Genomic DNA, 18,681 nt, shown 5'->3' with positions numbered 1-18,681 from the left:
TAGTTCGGATAGGAAGCCTAATCCGAACTAGCTAGTCCGTGCCGCATTTAAAAATGGCGCTGGCCGGCTTTATGCAAATGAAGCCTGGGAAATTCAAATCCCGGGCTTCATTTGCAACTCCGTGTGACTACATTACCCCCCCTAGTTCGAACTAGGGGGGTAGTGTAGACATACCCATAGATCCAAAAAGGTGGCTTTCTGCATGCAGAAGTTTTGGAGCCACTGCTGGTCATTCCACTGCTCCAGAACCATCCGGTCCCACCAGTCTGAACTCGTGATGAGCCTACAAAAATGCCTCTCCACAGTGGGGTGTGGTTGCCAGAGTGAAGCAGCTGCACATAGGGAAAGGGTCCCCAGAAGAAGCTCCAGGTCCAGCTCATGCAAGATCAGGAAGGCAGTTAGCAGAAAGTTCTGTAAAAACTGCAGTATGGCCATATAGGGCCATCGCATGCCCGGGGCAGCTCCGGCTCCATGGCTCAAAGGAAAAATCTGTGGCATCCAAAAAAGAACTGGGCAACCACAGCAGGCACTGCTAAAGCTTTGCTGTCCCCTGAAGAGGTAGCAAGCATGCAGCAGAAGCAAAAAAATGGCTGTACGGGAAGGGGGGGGGGTCCCTTTAAGCGTACGTCTCTGCAAGGATCTGGCACCAGCACTCGGCATTAACTGGTGACCTAAAGCCTTGGAGTGGTTCTGGGTGGCCTTTTACGTGAGAGAGCATCCAATCAGTCTGGATGCTCTCTTTTGCAAAAGCAGATCGCTTTTTCAATGTGCTTTTGTGTGTGGCACGCTCTTTCGGAAGAAGTTTTTTCAGAAGATCTCTTCCGAGAAAAGATTCTTTCGAAAGAATCCTGCAGTCTTGACATAGCCTGAGGTTCTAATTTAACTTATTTGAGGACAACATGGTGGGTAAACAAGGAATGCAGGTTTAGCAAAAATATCTAACTAGAGAAACTTTACTGATTAAGCTCTCAGAGTTACAGATCTTTGAAAACAAAAATCCTTAGAGCACCATCCCCTCGTCTGATCTCACTGGTTGTTGTGAGTCTGAGGTTTGTTAATATAAAAGACTCTCCTGATGTAACCCTCTTTAAAGTCCTTCTTGCATGTGGTGATGATCAGTCACCTTGTCCAGAGCAGTACTCACCTCTGAAGGAGTTCTCTGTTTCTGCCACGTGTTTCACTGGCAAATTTTCAACCATTCTTCAGTTATGTATGCTCCACTACCATGCAGACCCCTCAGTAGAAAGTCCATTATTCCGTGCGAGTGAGTCAACAGTTGGAAAACAGTCAAAGTTGATGGCTCCTATATTGTAATTTGGATGGTTTCTCAGTAATTGTCCCACAAGGAAGTATCAGTCATTTTACTTTGGAAGATCAGCCATGTGGAAATACATTTGCAATAGGCTGCCTTTAGGCAAGTATAGACACGGGTGCAAGGCATAATAGAAAATAGAGTTCATAATTCATTACAGACATATCCCTACACTGTCACAATCACATTGGCTATATATTCTTTCAAGGAAATGCTTGATTTTTTCCATGAAAGAAACAATGGATGAATTGAGTCCAATTTGATTTTAAAAGATTCTTAAACCATCATCCAATTTTGTGGGTGTAATGGCCACAAACAAATGAGCACAAAATATCATGTCCAGAATTAACTGCCTGTTCAGATGACAGATAGTTGGCATATGAGGTCATTAAATACTCAGATATTTAAAAGTATCCACTAATTTTATATGCCTTAACTTTTGTGTAACGTACCTAAGAGCTAGGGCCTAATTTCATTTGCCAAAAAAGTATGGCTGAATGTAGTGAAGTCCGTATCCTTTGAAGTCAGAGCCTAGTTGGCTAATCATGAGGAGAGGCACATAGAGTTAGTCAATATTTAAGATGCTGAAGCCAAAATTCTCCATAAACATTTTTTTCTGCACTCATAGAGTATGTCTACACTACCACCCTAGTTCGAACTAGGGTGGTTAATGTAGTCAATCGAAGTTGCAAATGAAGCCTGGGCTTCATTACTTCCACGAGGAGTAACGGTAGTTCTAATTAGAAAGCCTAATTTGAACTACCTACTCCGTGCCGCGTGTAGCCGTGGGCCCGGAGTCCGAACTACCGGGGATTTAAAAATGGAGGCGCCCGGCAAGATGGAAATGAAGCCCAGGATATTTAAATCCCGGGCTTCATTTGCAACTTCGATTGACTACATTAACCACCCTAGTTCGAACTAGGGTGGTAGTGTAGACATACCCATAGTTATTTGAAGATGCAAATCTTGAACAATTGGATGGGTTTTTTTAGAAAATTCAGGTGCTAACACTCAAGTACTATAGACATTATGTCAATGCTATAAATGAGTTTTAAGGACAGTATTCAGATTAGTGATCAGAGTCAGGCATGATGTCATAAAAGAAATCAATTAATGGTGGTGCTCTGATCATATTTAGTGTGATCATTTATGATAGTGGTGGTTAAAGTTAGGGCTAGAATTTAGACTGTAACCATACATGCACATAATTTCATTCATTTTCCCTTTTATCCATGTGCCTATTTATTTTTTTTATTTATTTTTTTTATGACAGAGACATTGTAGAGGTATTCTCTGGGGAATTGCCTCACCTACATACCCAGACAGAATGCCGCTGCCCAGGTAGTCACCCCCGGGTACACCCGTTGGTGCAGAGGTATTGCATCCCGAATGGTGCAGAAGACACAACTAATGACAGAGTACTGAGACTAAACCCTGAAGCCCATTCCCTGTATTATATCAATGATAATGATATTGGGACCTCCTGGATCTCATCTCTGTTCATGAACACTGCACATCTGGACCATGGAGTTACTATCACAATCGATTTACAAAATGGACAGTATGAGGTAAATGAGAAGATTTTTTTTCTGTCATTGGGGCATGAGAATGGAATGTTGATGCACTCCGATTTTATTAAATCAAAGCAAGGAGGAGGTTTAAGCACACCAGATTTCAATTATAAGCAAGTTCAAATCTCTTACTTTGAGCTACTGACAGATTACTTTGGTGGCTTGGAAGAAATTTCCTGCTGCCCATAATGTTGCAAAAAGGGAGCAGGTACATTATGTTTCTGGCTTCTGGCTTTTCTCTGGTGGCAGAGGAAGTGTAGCAGAGTAGATGAACTAATGTTTGGCTTCATGATGACAACTCTTATCCTCATAGATAAAACACGCATGTTAAGTTGCTTCATTGCTCTAATTTTTAACCTTAATTTCTATTAAAACACAAAGGACTTATTTCATTCTGTCGAGCAATGGAAGACAGATGAAGTAAAAAAATAAAATCTACTCAAAAGTGCAACACTACAAAACCATATGCAATCTCTGCTTCATCACAAAGGTGATAGACTGATGTTGGAGAAGAAAGAATGAGACCAACATGCGTTTCTACCAGTCTGGATTCTGTGGGATCCTGGTTGGAGTCAGGGCCGGATTAACTGTTCTGAGGGCCAAGGGCTACTAGATTTTGTGGGGTCACCAGAATGGGGTCAAAATGAGAGGTTCAGAGTGTGGGTGAGAACTGTGGGTTGAGTCAAGAGGGTGAATGCAGGAGGTGTTGAGGACTCCACCTGGGGAAGTGGGCTCTGGGATGAAGCTTAGGATGAGGCATTTGATTTTCAGGAGAGGCTCCAGGCTGGGGCCTAAGGATTTGTAGTGTGGGAAGGGGATCAGGCAAGGAGATTGGGGTGGGGATGCAGGGTCTGGGTAGAAGTTAGGGTGCTGGGTCAGGGCTAGGGGTCAGTAATAGCAATTGGATTCTGGGAGTTAGGAACGTAGGGTGCAGGAGTGGGTCTCAGGGCCAGGTCAGAGGTTGGGGTTGGGATCTGGGAGGGAGTTAAACTGTGGGAGGGACCTTAGGGTATGTCTACACTACCCCCCTAGTTCGAACTAGGGGGGTAATGTATGCATACCGAACTTGCTAATGAAGCCCGGGATTTGAATTTCCCGGGCTTCATTAGCATAAAGCCGGCGCCGCCATTTTTAAAAGCCGGCTAGTGCGAACCCCGTGCCGCGCGGCTACACGCGGCACGGACTAGATAGTTCGGATTAGGCTTCCTAATCCGAACTATCTGTACGCCTCGTTCCACGAGATCTGTACGCTTAATCCGAACTATCTAGTCCGTGCCGCGTGTAGCCGCGCGGCACGGGGTTTGCACTAGCCGGCTTTTAAAAATGGCGGCGCCGGCTTTATGCTAATGAAGCCCAGGAAATTCAAATCCCGGGCTTCATTAGCAAGTTCGGTATGCATACATTACCCCCCTAGTTCGAACTAGGGGGGTAGTGTAGACATACCCTTAGGGATGGGAGAGAGGAATGGGAGGAAACAGGTGAGTCAGTACGAGCTGTGCTACCCTGCACTCACCTGCAGGCACTTCAGACACCCCTCTCCTCAGCGCCCATTGATCAGGATTCCAGGCCAATGGGAACTGCCTGGGCAGAGCCTGCAGTCAAGCGCAGCATGGGGACAGCAATGTGCCTCCAGCCTAGCAAGGGGGTAGCAGTGCATGGAGCCACCCTCTGCTCTGGCCATGCAGAGCTGGAAAATGTTCAAGGCTTTGATGGCTGCAGCCTGGATTCCTGATCTAAGGGGCCTCACAAAATATTTGGACCTCTGGCATTCTGGAGATCTTTTTGTGGAGCTAAAGGGGTCCTAAGCTGCAGCTTCTACAGTTTCTTTCTTAATATGGGCCTGGTTGGAGTTTGCTGCTAAAAGGCAGGAGCCTACTGTGGCCTGCTCTCAGGATGAATAGAGCTACTAATGGAATTGCTTCATTTGTTTCCGAATGTGTAATGTTTATAGAACTTACTCTTATTAGCTTTTGGGGTTTTTTTTCCAGTTGGGTATGCACGTTTGGGGGAGAAGAAAAGTATATGAGGATAGATTTGGTTAGTTTGTAAGAACATGGTCTCTATTTAAAAGCCAATTTAAATATCTGTGGAATATTAAGGCTCACTTGATCTGAGTATTTGTGCGGGACTGCTTATTACAAATGCCCATATGATGGTGTGGTTGAGGAAAATCTTCTGTTACAGTTATTTAAAGTAGTTCCAGCCCAAAGGCAGGGAAAAGTGATAAACTGGGTGGTCTTAAAAACAGAAAACTTGCTAACGCCCGTTTAGTGACTCCTAAGTATGCCTTTTTGCTTGTGACTAAATTTTGGCAATATCACAGACCATGGAATTGCTATACAATGAGGTATTAATTTCAAATAGACCTCAGAAGGTAATGAAGAATAATTTTCATGGAATTATTTCACTGCCTACCAAGGAGTTGTGTGAAGATCAGGTTAAGAAGTAAGATTACTTCAACTCTTAAAAGTGTTTGGGGGATGGGGAGAAATATCTTAGGGTATGTCTACACTACCACACTAGTTCGAACTAGGGTGGTAATGTAGTCAACCGGAGTTGCAAATGAAGCCCGGGATTTGAATTTCCCGGGATTCATTTGCATCTTGCCGGGCGCCGCCATTTTTAAATGTCTGCTAGTTCGGACTCTGTGCCGCATGTAGCTAGGGTGGTAGTGTAGACATACCCTTAGACACACCCGCAAACTAGGGTGGTAGTGTAGACATACCCTTAGATATTTCTAGTGCATCATCTTACTGTTTTTTTTATTCAAAGTACACATATACGGTGACTGCTGAGAAAGAAGTTATTGCCACATGTGGATACAGAAATGTAATATTTGTCTTCATGCTGGTATTCATGTTGGTATATAAATCTAGCAATTCTAAATGTAGTTCTATTTTGTTCATTTGTAGGTATTCTATATTATACTACAGTTCTATAGTCCACAGCCTGAAGCAATGAGAATTCAAAGGAAAAAGAAAAATGATTTAAATTGGGAAGATTGGCAATATTTTGCTAGAAATTGCAGTATCTTTGGAATGGAAAACAATGGCTTTCTAGAAAGTCCGGACTCTGTCAACTGTCTCCAGCTTCCTAGGTATGAATAGATATTGTCTGTATCATACAAATGCTTTCAACAGGTATCTGATACAATTCATTTCCAAGTTCCCATTGCGATAGGTGGTTTCCATGTTCTCACGGAGTTGGAATACTGAAAAATGGTAATTCGTATTTTATGGGACTGTTATCACTTAGTGAAGAAATTGAGGCATACTGATAAGCAAGATGGAAAAGAGTGCTAGTTTAACTGATTTCAGTCATCCATTTAATCTAAAAAAATTACCGATGACTTCTGAGAGCATCGCGTCTTGCTTTGGAACTTAGACGCTTTTGTATTGCTGAACAATAAACAGCAATGGCAAAAGTGAGCAAGAACACAAATACTTCCTCTTTTGGGGAAGCACTCTCAGAAACATATTGCCAGTCACGCCCATTTCACTGACTGCCTTGTGTAAATTACAAAGTACCTGTCATAATGCATTAGCTCTGGTTTAATTTCAGACTCTAATTGGAGTTAGGTCTGTTTATTACTTGACTGAAAAACAATCTGTGAATACTGACCAGGTGCTTATGCTTTTTCACATTTGCCACCTCACCAAGTCTTTTGAAGTGTCATTATCTTTATATGGGCTTGAAGAATTCAGGATTCTAAAGGAAACGGCGTGTGGTCACATGAGTTCAGTCAGTTTTTCACAATGACTACTGAACATTGCTGCTATTCAGTGGGGGAGGGGGTTGGAGAAAGCCAGTTCATTAAATAAGCATAGAAAACAGTTTTGATCATCTAAATTAGTTTTAAAATGATGCCTCTCCCAACATTAAAATTAAGGTTGGAAGGATTATATTTTTATCGGGAAATGTCAGTATATGTCAGGTTTTTCACTGCACATACACACAAATTGACACAGAAATAGTTCCATCAATGAACATAGAAATTTATAGATAAGCAAAGTAAGAAGTGTACTGTTGAGGATTTATGAGAGTAAAATCAGTAATTTAGATTTTATCTGTTACAAATGGATTAGCAAATAAATAATAAAAAAGGTAGAAATAATTGATTTAAGCATATTCAATGTACAGTAAAACTCCAATAGTCCGGCATCCAATTGTACGGCACTCACGATAGTCCAGCATCAAAATGGCAAGAGCCTAGTGAGTGAGCTTCGGCAAAAAATGAGTCACAAGGCATCAGTGGCAGCAGCTGAACCGAGTGAAACTGGACAGGACCAAGTCAGTCTGCCACTGGCATTGTGTGATGCTGGACAGTGCTTGTGCTACAATAAAAAGCATTAAAAACACTTTATATACAGTATATACTGTATATATATATATGACCAGTTTATAGTACCGCCTAATAGTCCGGCATATTTAATAATCCGGCACCACCTAGGTTCCAAAGGTTCCAGATTATCAGAAGTCTACTGTATTTTATATTTATATACTGCCTTGTTGATAGTTTGAGTTTTAGTAACTTAAAAAGCTTTAACTTTTTGAATCTCTGAATCTACGATCAGTTAATGTCTTTTTCCCTGCCATCTCATAATTTCCCACATATGTGAAAATTTAAATAGATTTAAAAAAGTTAACACTTAAGTCCATAATTTTGGACAACTACGAAACTTAAACTGCTAAAAATTTAATAAACTAATATTATCTGGTAAAATTACAAAAAAATAAAAAATCTGCCAAGCCTAATCAGCATATCTTCTAAACAGAAACAGCTAGGCTGTGTCTACATTGGCACCCCTTTCCGGAAAAGGGATGCTAATGTAGACTTTGGAATAGGCAAATCCGCGGGGGATTTAAATATCCCCCACGGCATTTGCATTAACATGGCTGCCGCTTTTTTCCGGCTTGGGGAAAAGCTGGAGAAAAGCGCCAGTCTAGACGTTATTCTCCGGAAAATAAGCCTTTTCCGGAGGATTTCTTATTCCTACTTTCAATATTTGTGGGGGTTTCAACAAAGTTAATGGGACCCCCACTGAGACTCCGGGGCCTACACTAGCAGAGGATTTCATTGCAGGGTAGGGGCTTAAACTGGAAACTGTTTACAAAAATTACTAGCAAGAGCTTCTACTTTTCAAAAATCCCAGAAGTTTTCTAGAGGAAAAAGAAATGCATGGGAATTTCATTAATCAAGTGCCAAGTTCTGCCATTGGGTGCATATATTTTAGAGTGTCCAAATTTGGGTGGGGGAAAAAAGCAATGCTTCTTCTCCATAGGCTCTGCCTACTTGCCAAACTCTGACCATTAAATATGCCAAAATGAGATTCTGCTCATAGTAGGTTGTGAAGACTGTTGTGCTGGGCTTTGCTTGGCTATGTCCTCCCTTTTTGAAGCCCACATATTCAGCTGTGCTCATTGACCTTGGCTCCCATTGAGCCCTGCTGGGTTTCACTAGATCCAAAGCACTTGCATTTTTCTTAATTTGGGGAAGGAAAAGGAAGTTGTGTAGTACTCTCTCAAATACTACCCACTCATACTATCAAAATAAGATAACACAGTAGTTTGTAGGCTTTCATAATGTGATTTGTGCCAGTTTTTACAAGCTTTGATCAGCTGGCAAATAGTTAATAATGTGGGCACTTGAATTATTACCACTGAATGTATGAATTGCCTTTTATCAGCCAGACCAGTTCATGAGTCATTGTTCTTGGCTCTCTACATACTGGGGAAAATATTGCTTTCAATTTCCAAGATTTTCTTCCCATCCATAAGGGCTAGAGTCTTTGTAATCAAGAATATAAATTTTCATTTTAAAAATAAAGTGGCAGTCTGGGGGAAATAGACACATGGCATATTTGAGTCATGAGTTTTTATTTGAGCTCTGTATGTGATTTCCATTTGCATCAGAATTTGTCCATTAGAAGCCCTCTTTAAAAACATGAAGAATCGATATTTTTACAATGTTTTGCAGTCTTTGTGATCTTTTTTGTTTTTTAAGCAGATTTACTCCATACTCCTGTGGAAACGTTACTTTCAGCATTCTTACACCTGAGCCGAATCGTCGGCCTGGTTACAATGACTTCTACAATACTCCATCTCTCCAAGAGTTTGTAAAAGCCACACAAGTGAGGATTCATCTTCATGGCCAATACCATACAACAGAGCCTTGGGTCAACTTCAGGCACAGATACTATGGAGTTGATGAAATTACAATCAGTGGAAGGTAGGCGTTATTGGGTAAAGACATTTCTGAAAAACTGAACATTTGGAAAGATGTGTGATATATCATTAGCTAACTTGAAGTCAATGGCTTAACTCTGGTTTTACTTTGTAACTGTGCAAAGCATCTGGCCTATAGTATTGGATCAGAACTCACATACCATTAAACTTATTTTCTGAACATTTAGCCAAATGCATGTTTAAAATAATTAATGGCTTTTATAAGATAAATATGTCAAAAGAGTTTATTTTTCTTGGCATTACAAACTCTTCTAAATAGGGGCTTATAACTGAAAGTTTGACTAAGGTCTTCTAAGTTTCATTACAGATTTTCAGACATGGCAATTTTAATGGTCCTAATGATCTACATTCTTTGTTTTTGCCACAGTTTTTCCTTTAAAAAGGAAGCCATTCTGAAAGTGTTGTATTATTTCTGACTGACAACTTAAATATGTATGTTAAGTGTGCAATTTTGTTAAAGGACTAATTATGCAAATTTAGAGAAATAGTCTCCAAATGAATATATGGTACTGATTTTTGTGAACAAGTATTATTTCTGAATTCATATTTTGAAAGATTTGATCTCATTTTGGTAGATAACACTCTACCATGGTCACACTTACCTTCTAATTATTGTATTTGTGAAAAGGTGTTTATTTAGAAATATTGTGATGTAGTATGTCAGTGACTCTGTAATGCACAGTCCTTTCTATTGCAGAGCTAAAAGACTAATTTCATACTTCAAAAAAGAAAAAAAAAACCTGTAGTCCCAATTTTGTCCTCAGTTACTTGGGTATATTACTTTACAAGTATTGACTTTCATAGGAGGACTTGACTTCAATAGGAGTAGTTTATATGTAATTGAGGGCAAAATTGGGCCCTTGTGTTTAAGTTCAATACATGAAAGATCTTTAAGATATTATGACCAACTTATAAGATCAAAGGGTTAATATTGACAAGATAGGTGCTAGCTGTAGTAAATAATTAAGGCCTTGTTATCTGCATAGTATATACTGAAAGCACATAATGCACCCTTGATAACTTAATAGTTGGTCTAGAAATGGTCCTGTCAATTTATTCCCCTAGAAAGCTGCATTTACTTGACATTTATAAATGTTGAATAGAGAAGACATCTAATGGTTACTACACTTAAGAACAGTATTTTCTGGGACTTGGTTTATTCTTAACAAAGTAGAAAATTACCTTCATGACAGTGTAAAAATAGTGGAGAGCTGTCTCTCAAATAATGCATTTTGTGTATTTCCTTTAATAGCTGTTTTTGTATGCAGGTGTAATTGTCATGGCCATGCTGATCATTGTGACACAAGCACTAAGCCATATAGATGCCTCTGCTCCAAGGATAGCTACACACAAGGAGATAATGTAAGTCCTACCATTCTTCGCGTATTTTATCTAAATGTGGGCCTAAAGCACAACATTTGGAATGGACTTTCAATTCTGCAAACTTGGAACATTTTTGGATCCCATGTTGTGGCAGCGAAAAGTCACAACATTTGGCTTTAGATTCATGTATGGATTTTAAAAATGTCCATCCTTCAATTTCCGGTGTGTTTGGGTTCAAAGGTTTGATTTGGCCTGTTGCAAACATATTATGAGTTGTACAAGCTGGATTCAGATCTAAATTTAGATTTTGAACATCTGTCAAAGATTTATAGATAGTTGGGATTCCTCTGAAGCCCATTTCTGATTTTTATCTTATTATGAAATACTTTAGTGTAGTTAATTGCTGGAAGAATCTATGTGGAGTCTAAAATGGAAGCATTTGAACATGTGTTAATCTGTACTCCAAAAGTGAGTATAAAGTTAACAGAAAGCTGAGATAATACTTGTCCAGGTAAGTTTACTGCTTAGACATGCTCTCAGGATGATAATTGAAATAAATCAGAGCAGAATCTGCCCCAATGGCTCTGATACTAACATTTTAAAACAATGAAATCTAAGCATTGGCCTTTTTAGAGGCTAATTGGAAATGTTAATCTGCTCATATTTTTACAGTCACAAATGACATTTAGATATTTTCCATGCAACTCTTGTTAACTACAATGGATTATTGTTCTAGTAAAAAATCAGAGTTAATATTGAGATTTTTAAATGTTTTCCACATTTTTAAAAAATAAGAATTTAGGATAAACTTGTTATTTTCTATTGGAGCCAGAAGTAAAGCATCATATTCTTTACAAAAAACAAAAAAACAAAAGCCCAACCTGGATATACTCCAGAAGAAATTTCCTCAATTCCACTGTGTTCTTCTCACCACTAACAATAATGTTCAGTAAACAGGGCTTTTGTGAATTGCACTGCAGCCATTTGGCAAATTTAAGACTTGATAATTTTCCTGTGTACTTGGCACTGGCATACTCAGAAAGAATAAACAGAGAGTTAGGGAAAATTGGGGAGGAGGATACAGAATAATGAACCTTTTAGTATATTTTGTTTTCTTGTCCTGAATTGTGCAAGCTGTCTGAAATTGTAAAGTTGACTTCTCTGGAGGAGCTTGGGCAGATGTAATAAGAAAAAAGGTGTGCCATTTGGTGTTCTTACAGGATTTTTCATACGTGACTCAGCACAAGCAAAGCCATCTGCTTATATACAAACTATAATAAATATTTTATTGAATATTCAATAGACAGCTCTGCTTTGGCTGAACCAGATGTGTAAATTAAGTCAACTAGCATAAAAAAGGCCTCAATTCTAAGTTCCCCTGTTCCTGTGCTGGATGCTGGAAGGGGGTGAAGAAAATACAGATGAAAATCACTGTGTCACTTTATGCCTTCTGGATGTTGGGATTGTTAGTTGGCAGGTCTGCTTTGTCTAGGATCCGGGAATGTAGCTGTTCAAGACTCTTAAGTGTGGGGTGGTAGTGATTTCCTTTTCTCCAGAAACCCCTCCTCTAAAAGTCTTCACCTTTTCCACTGTGGGTTTCTGGATCTCTGTGTTCTTGTCTAAAAATCTGCTTGGGACTAATATTAAAGCCTGGCCAAAACCCACCTAGATTACAGACACTCTAAATCTGACCCAAGAGTGTTGGGTTGCTTCTACACTGGACTTGACCCAAACTAGTACTAGGGTTGTGTTGGAATTTGGTTGGGTTGCAAGGCTCTAGCTGCTGGCTCAGACTTAATTTTGTTTTCTCTGTAAAGTCCCTGAGGTTTAATTACCTCCCAGCCCACCAGCTGTTCCCTTGTGCTCCTGGCTCTGCATTGCTCATTGTAGAGCAGCTGGTTTCCCATGAACTTGTGCTAGCACTGCTGCTGCCACCTTGTCTTTAGGTCTTACCTGGTTGGGACTTCTGGTACTGCATGCCTTAGATACATCTCTGGATGTCTCCTGAATGTGAGGTTACTGATGTGGCAACCACATGTTCTGCTCCTGCTTCTGGCTGCCTCTCTGTGTTGTGTGTGCTGCAAAATGAGAGGCACTGCAATTTGTTGGCATGCTCACCCTGTAGCACACCCTGCTTAGTGAGGGTGGGTGGCAGGAGGGTGACTTGCAGTAGCAAGAAATGCAGTTACTGCCACGCCAACCCCATGGGAAGAAGAATGTGATTAGAGGCTACCTGACCCAAGTCCGAGAGTGTCAGATCGTTTTCATACTTGAGTCAACCCAATCTCAACACCTGTAAGCATGTCCTGTTGAATTCTGGTTGGGTTGCATCTGTTCCCAAACTTTCTGTGAAGCCTGGAATGTGCAGGACAGGTGGACCGCTCCAGGAGCAAGGAGGAACCAGGAACCAGTAGACATTGGCTCCATGCGGGGAGAGAAGGCTGGTGGCTGTGGGAGTAGGCAGGTAATGTGAGGCTCTCTGGCTGCTCAGGGGTGCGGGTGTGATGTCTTACAGGCCTTGCAGAGGGATTGGGCTATGAAGGAGAAACATCCTGTTAGGTTCAAATAGTGGGGGGAAGTTTCCTCAGCTCCTGTTCATTAAGGTTGAAACAAAATACAGGACTATGTAGCACTTTAAAGACTAACAAGATGGTTTATTAGATGATGAGCTTTCGTGAGCCAGACCCACTTCCTCAGATCAAATAGTGGAAGAAAATAGTCACAACCATATATACCAAAGGATACAATTAAAAAAATGAACACATATGAAAAGGACAAATCACATTTCAGAACAGAACCTTCCTCCCCTCCCCCCTGCATCCTCCTTCTGTTCTGAAATGTGATTTGTCCTTTTCATATTTGTTCATTTTTTAAATTGTATCCTTTGGTATATATGGTTGTGACTATTTTCTTCCACTATTTGATCTGAGGAAGTGGGTCTGGCTCACGAAAGCTCATCATCTAATAAACCATCTTGTTAGTCTTTAAAGTGCTACATAGTCCTGCATTTTGCTTCAGCTACACCAGACTAACACAGCTACATTTCTATCATTAAGGTTGAACAATCTCATATCCCTGTATAATTTTGAGCTTAACATTGACAAACACAAATAATTATGTGCACAAATTTGTGGCTGGTGAAGTCAGAAAGTTCAATGAATAAGTAACAGCAATTGCTGATATAAAATATGGAAGTGTACTAGAGTTCCCTGCCAAACCCTTAATTTTTCCTTCACCAAAAATTGTAAATGTTAATCTTAGTTTTTTCCGTCACTGCTGTGTGTGATCAGTGTTTCTTCTTTTGAATTATGCCATGTCTGTAAATTTATTTAATAACTTTAAGAGGTGTTAATTGAAACCCACTATATCCTTTTTCTTTTAATCACTGTTTCTGTACAGCTAGCGTTAGGGTGGCTCATATCATGGTAAAGGACATTGCCAGCACACTTTGTGAATTGGGGTAAGAACTTATCCTCTCTCTGCCACATGATGAAATCACTCATTTATGATAAGGACTTGCATTAGCCCTTTCTTTGAGATAGGGCTATAGGTTATTAACATCATCTACATTCTAATACAATGATGTTGCAAACACTGAAAAATTAGTGAGCTTGCCTTTTTTCCAGATTAATACAGAAAACAGTACATTGCCATACTTGCATCTAGACTGTGGGGGGAAGAGGGGTCCAGGACACCTCCAGTATCCAAAAAACACTCCGTGTCCAGGGAACGTGTTTGCTCTTCTGCATTTTTTTTGCGGAAGAGCAGACACGCTCTTTTGGAAGCCCTATCTTCCTCATTCCATGAGGAAGCAGGGATCTTCCAAAAGAGGTTTTTTTTTCCCCAAAATGTGGCCCAGTGTGGACGGGCCAATTTTTGGAAAAGCCTCTTTAAAAAAAAAAAAAAAAAGGACAGAAAAAGGTACTCAAATTGCAGAGCACATTTTGAGCTCTTTTTTCTGAAAAAAAGTTGTAGTCTAGACATAGCCATATAGTATTGAAGGGAAATTGTCAGCTTGGAAATCACATTTCTGTCCCAAAATCCCAAACTACTGCAGTAGAAAGTAACCCCTAAAATAACTTTATTTGACAGATATTAAAATATTCTGAAAATACTTTTTCATTTCCTTTATGCTGTGCATTTCTTTTGCACTCTATATATTGAGTTCCAATGTTTTTGTTGCTTGTGCACGTCTCTAAAATGTGAAGTCTTACTCATTTCAGTCTCAAAGTTACCTCACTTATGCACAAATCTGATATTCTCTTCAGTTTTATTGTTGAACATTTACCTCAGAAACAAAGAATTGAAAAACAAATCAAGAAAGAGCTTTTCTAAAGGAAGGGTCCTGCTTCATTTTAAGTTTCTTGCATGAATACTTTTTTTGTGTTCATCATTTTTGGTCTTTGTCACATCTTGTGTGCAATGGTAGACAAGCTTCCCCAAGGCCTGGAAAATTTGGAAGTAAAAGCAACAGCAAAGATGAAACTGACCACGCAAGAAGAAGAGAGGAAAAAAGGTTGAGGTGGGGTGAGAAGGTTAGCCTGAGTAGATTTGTTGTGCTCACAGGATCACACCACAGATACTTCTAAATACAAACTGTGAATTTATAATTGTGATAATTGGAACAGAGAATCTTGTAATTGTTTATTTAAAGAAATTAACAAAACCAGACTCCATTATTTAAATGGCACTCTACCAAAAAACTTGGTTTTTTTTAAGTAGTTATTTTCAAAAAATTCAAGTTGACAGTGTCCCTTTAATTAGAACAAGCATTGTGAAATGTGACTTTGTAAGGATTAATTATAAATATTTAATAAGATCTGGAAGTTCAGCAAGCATTCTAGCTAAACCTGTGATACCTTGTGAAAACAAACCAAATACATGTTAATGGTATGACTACCTTATCAGATAACTTTTGTCATTGTTAATGGTCTGTTTCAATGGGTGTCACTTTTTTTTTGCATTGATTGAGTGCATTGTGGTTTAAATTAACCAGATTCATTCAGAATAAAATAAGCAGGTTGTTTAATTGTATATTTTCATTGTTAACAATAATATCAATATCCAAAATAGATTTGGTTATTTGGAATACGTTATTCTCCTCCTGGATTTTCATGGGGAATTTAGATTAACGAGATCCAAAGGGCTCAAGGTTTTCAGGTGGCAAGGCAAAACATACAACTGATGTAATGCAAATACAAAATCCACCTGGTTGTGGCCATGTCAGGTATCTATACAATAGTGGCTGGAACTCAGAAGGTATGTTTCCTCTATGCAGTTTACTTGGAACCATAATGGTGAATATGATACATGAGTGTGAAAACTTTAGTAATCCTGTATTTGATACTATGATTATTTGAAAATAAAGAAAGAGGTTAGTGTTAAGAAGATGGTAGGTATAATACTCCTTTCATTCCATTTTCATAACGCTGTTGACTTCAGCAGACTTCAAATGCTGCTCTAACCTTGAGACTGAAGCAGTAGTTGCAGAAAGCTCTGTGGCTTGTGGAGGAGGATTTGGATTCTGCTGGTCTCTGTAGCTAACTTCTGTACAAAACTGTTGTACCGTAAATTAGTGTATATAACCTGTGTATGTGTATTACTGGCACCCGTGCATAACCTGCGATTTTTCCTGATTTTGTAAAAAAGTCTTAGATAACCCGCACATGTGTATAGCCCACAGGAGATGAACTGTTAATGAATGATAATGAGGGTAATTAACTCAGGTGTCAGGGTCTGAGCCTGTCACACAGAAGCATTTGAGCTCTAGCTACATCATTGCACAACTGCCAAAGCGCAGAGTAGATGACTGCAGCCCAGCAGGGCAGACTGGCTGTGTCGTGGGAGGCTGCATGGGAAGGGAAGGTGACTGGGCTTATCCCTCGCACCGTCTCCAACCCTCTACACCTGCCTATGGCTGGGAAAGCTGCCTTCCGCCTGTGTTGTGCACTCCCCTGAGGGTAAGCTGTCTGCACCAGGCAACCAGAGCCAGGAGCTGAGCAAAGGAGCTGTGTCCTTAAACAGAGCACCCCCCCGTCTCAGGGAGAGCCAACCATGTTCAGAGAGATGCAACAGAGGGAAGAAGGTCACAGGGAATTCTTATGCTGCTTTTATCAAGTAAGAGTCAATCTCGTCTTCCTGTAATTTCAGTAAAAAAAACTTGTATAACACGCAGACGAGTATAGACCGCGGGAGGGGGGGCGGGATTTGTAAAACTTTGCATAACCCATGGGTTATATATGCTAAAACATGGTACTCTTTGTACAGTTGTCACGATTAATTCCACAGGTAGAAGTCTTCTGTTTGTGTGAAATCCTCCATGCAGACTTAATGTTTCAGAATAAACTTTCATTCTTTTGCAGGCACAGATTATATCTGTATTTTTGAACCTACAAAAAAGAATTGAATTCAAATCTTATTACACCTCTATCTAGTTGTTGTGCTTTGGATATAAAGCAAGCAGCTGTAGGATGAACTATTTATGTGTACCTACAGTTTGTTTTAGTTTTGTAAGAACCAATAGCTCTGCAAACAAAGTGACTGAGGATTAAACTTGTAATGCAAAATAGCAGTAGTTGTTCAGGGGCTGCAAATATATATGAAAAGTAAATGTTTTTGTTGAGTACCTTGGAACAGAAATCTGAGCTCCCTTGATAAACTCCTAACATAAGTCATAGCGTGTCCTTGTCACACTTACACTATGTACAACTATGTAAAGGTATCATCTTAAGCATATCTGGCATATGCATTGGAGGGATGTTGCACTCTAAAGCAACAAAAGAAATTAAAAATAAAAAAAAACTTATTACAGATGGAAAATGTCACTAAATGAATTACTTCCATCTAGTCCCTATCTGAAATAGATAAGTCCAAGATGAGTTTCCAGACATTATTTTTTTTCCTTTTTAGAGAGTTTTGTTTGGGTTGAAAACCTATTATGATGAGAAATTTAGGGCAGGGAATCCTTATGAGTGATTTGCAGATGAAGACCCAGGAGATTCTATAGAGGAAACAAATATCTATACCAGAGGAAGAGAAAATAAAATAAAAAAAACCTTTCCTAGAGGAATTTTAAAATTCTTCCTGAACCACTGGAAAGATTGTCCATTACCATATGAAATGTAATGTATTTTATGAAATACTGTTTTCAAACTGCTGTATGAATCTTAGTTAACTAATCTATACAGCACCCTTTATACTGTAAGGAAGTACCCTCAATTTAAAAATAGAAACTGAGGCACAGTGACTAAGGTCCTGATCTTACAGACATTTACACATGTGGGTAGCTTTACAAACAGGAGTAATCATATGTCCAAAAAATGTTTCTAGGTCAGTGGGACATCATATGAAAAATTAGAAAGGTCCACGGAAAAAGTGGCCCTTGATCACTTTAGCTTTACCTTGTCACCCAGATAGACTTCCTTAAATTGATCACAGTTGAACATTCCCCTTCTGGTTCTGAGAAATGGAAATAACTCTGACACTGTGTACACTCTGGAGGTTCATGGGTGCAAATCTAAGAATCAGTTGTTGGTTACAACATGGAGGACTGAGGCATTCAAGGTTTTCAACATAGATATGTAATCAGTACAATCAAATACCTCTTCCGTTCTCAGCATCCATTCAATTAAGAGGGTGCTGCACTATTGATTGCCATGAATCAGATTAGTAAGCCATTTGATATTATTACAAGGAATATTGCTGTTAATAAAGCCAGTTTGGATCAGTATATTTTTCAATACTTAATTAATGAGTTCTGCGTACTAGAAGACTTACCCAGTGTTGCCCTTCAGGGCAGAGGTTTGGTAGTGTGGGGAGTATTAGAGTGAGGACGGGGCCTTGGAGATATGGTGGAGGGCATGGCAGAGGCTTCAGGTATGTGGGGGTGCAAGAATGAGGGTTGAGGGTGAAGAGGGGTTCAGGGTGAGGGGTGTCATATGGCAGGGGCCTTTTCTCTCCCCCCAGACCTGTCCCCAGGTGGCAGGAACCCTTTTCTCTCCCTCCCCCACAGCAAACCCCTCTGGCCAGCAGGGGCCTTCTCTCTATCCTGCTTAGGCCCTCCTGCCTGATAGCCAACATGGGCCTTCTCTCTCCCTCAGCCTCCCCACCTCCAGTGCTGTGGCCAAAGGCTGGGGGAAAGGGTATGGGACATGGGGCTATTTACCCGGTCTGGTGGCACCCAAGATGGTGAGTCGCAGCCCAGCTGGCCACTCTCTTGGTGCTACTACT

General features: G+C 40.0%; 1 protein-coding gene across 1 annotated transcript in view; it reads left to right on the top strand.

Annotated features, from left to right (window-relative positions):
- LOC142828021 (usherin-like) overlaps positions 1-18,681 on the top strand; it is a 178,040-nt gene that overhangs the window by 62,875 nt on the left and 96,484 nt on the right. The window contains exons 5-8 of the mRNA XM_075925196.1: positions 2,586-2,880; positions 5,796-5,980; positions 8,891-9,112; positions 10,398-10,491. Of these exons, the coding sequence (XP_075781311.1) occupies positions 2,586-2,880; positions 5,796-5,980; positions 8,891-9,112; positions 10,398-10,491 (796 nt within the window). The remainder of the gene's footprint in view (positions 1-2,585; positions 2,881-5,795; positions 5,981-8,890; positions 9,113-10,397; positions 10,492-18,681) is intronic.

The sequence above is a fragment of the Pelodiscus sinensis genome, chromosome 3 (assembly GCF_049634645.1).
Source record: "Pelodiscus sinensis isolate JC-2024 chromosome 3, ASM4963464v1, whole genome shotgun sequence".
In the NCBI taxonomy this organism is placed as follows: Eukaryota; Metazoa; Chordata; order Testudines; family Trionychidae; genus Pelodiscus; species Pelodiscus sinensis.
Note: the sequence above shows the minus strand (reverse complement) of the source record. Positions and strands in the feature narration are given on the sequence as shown.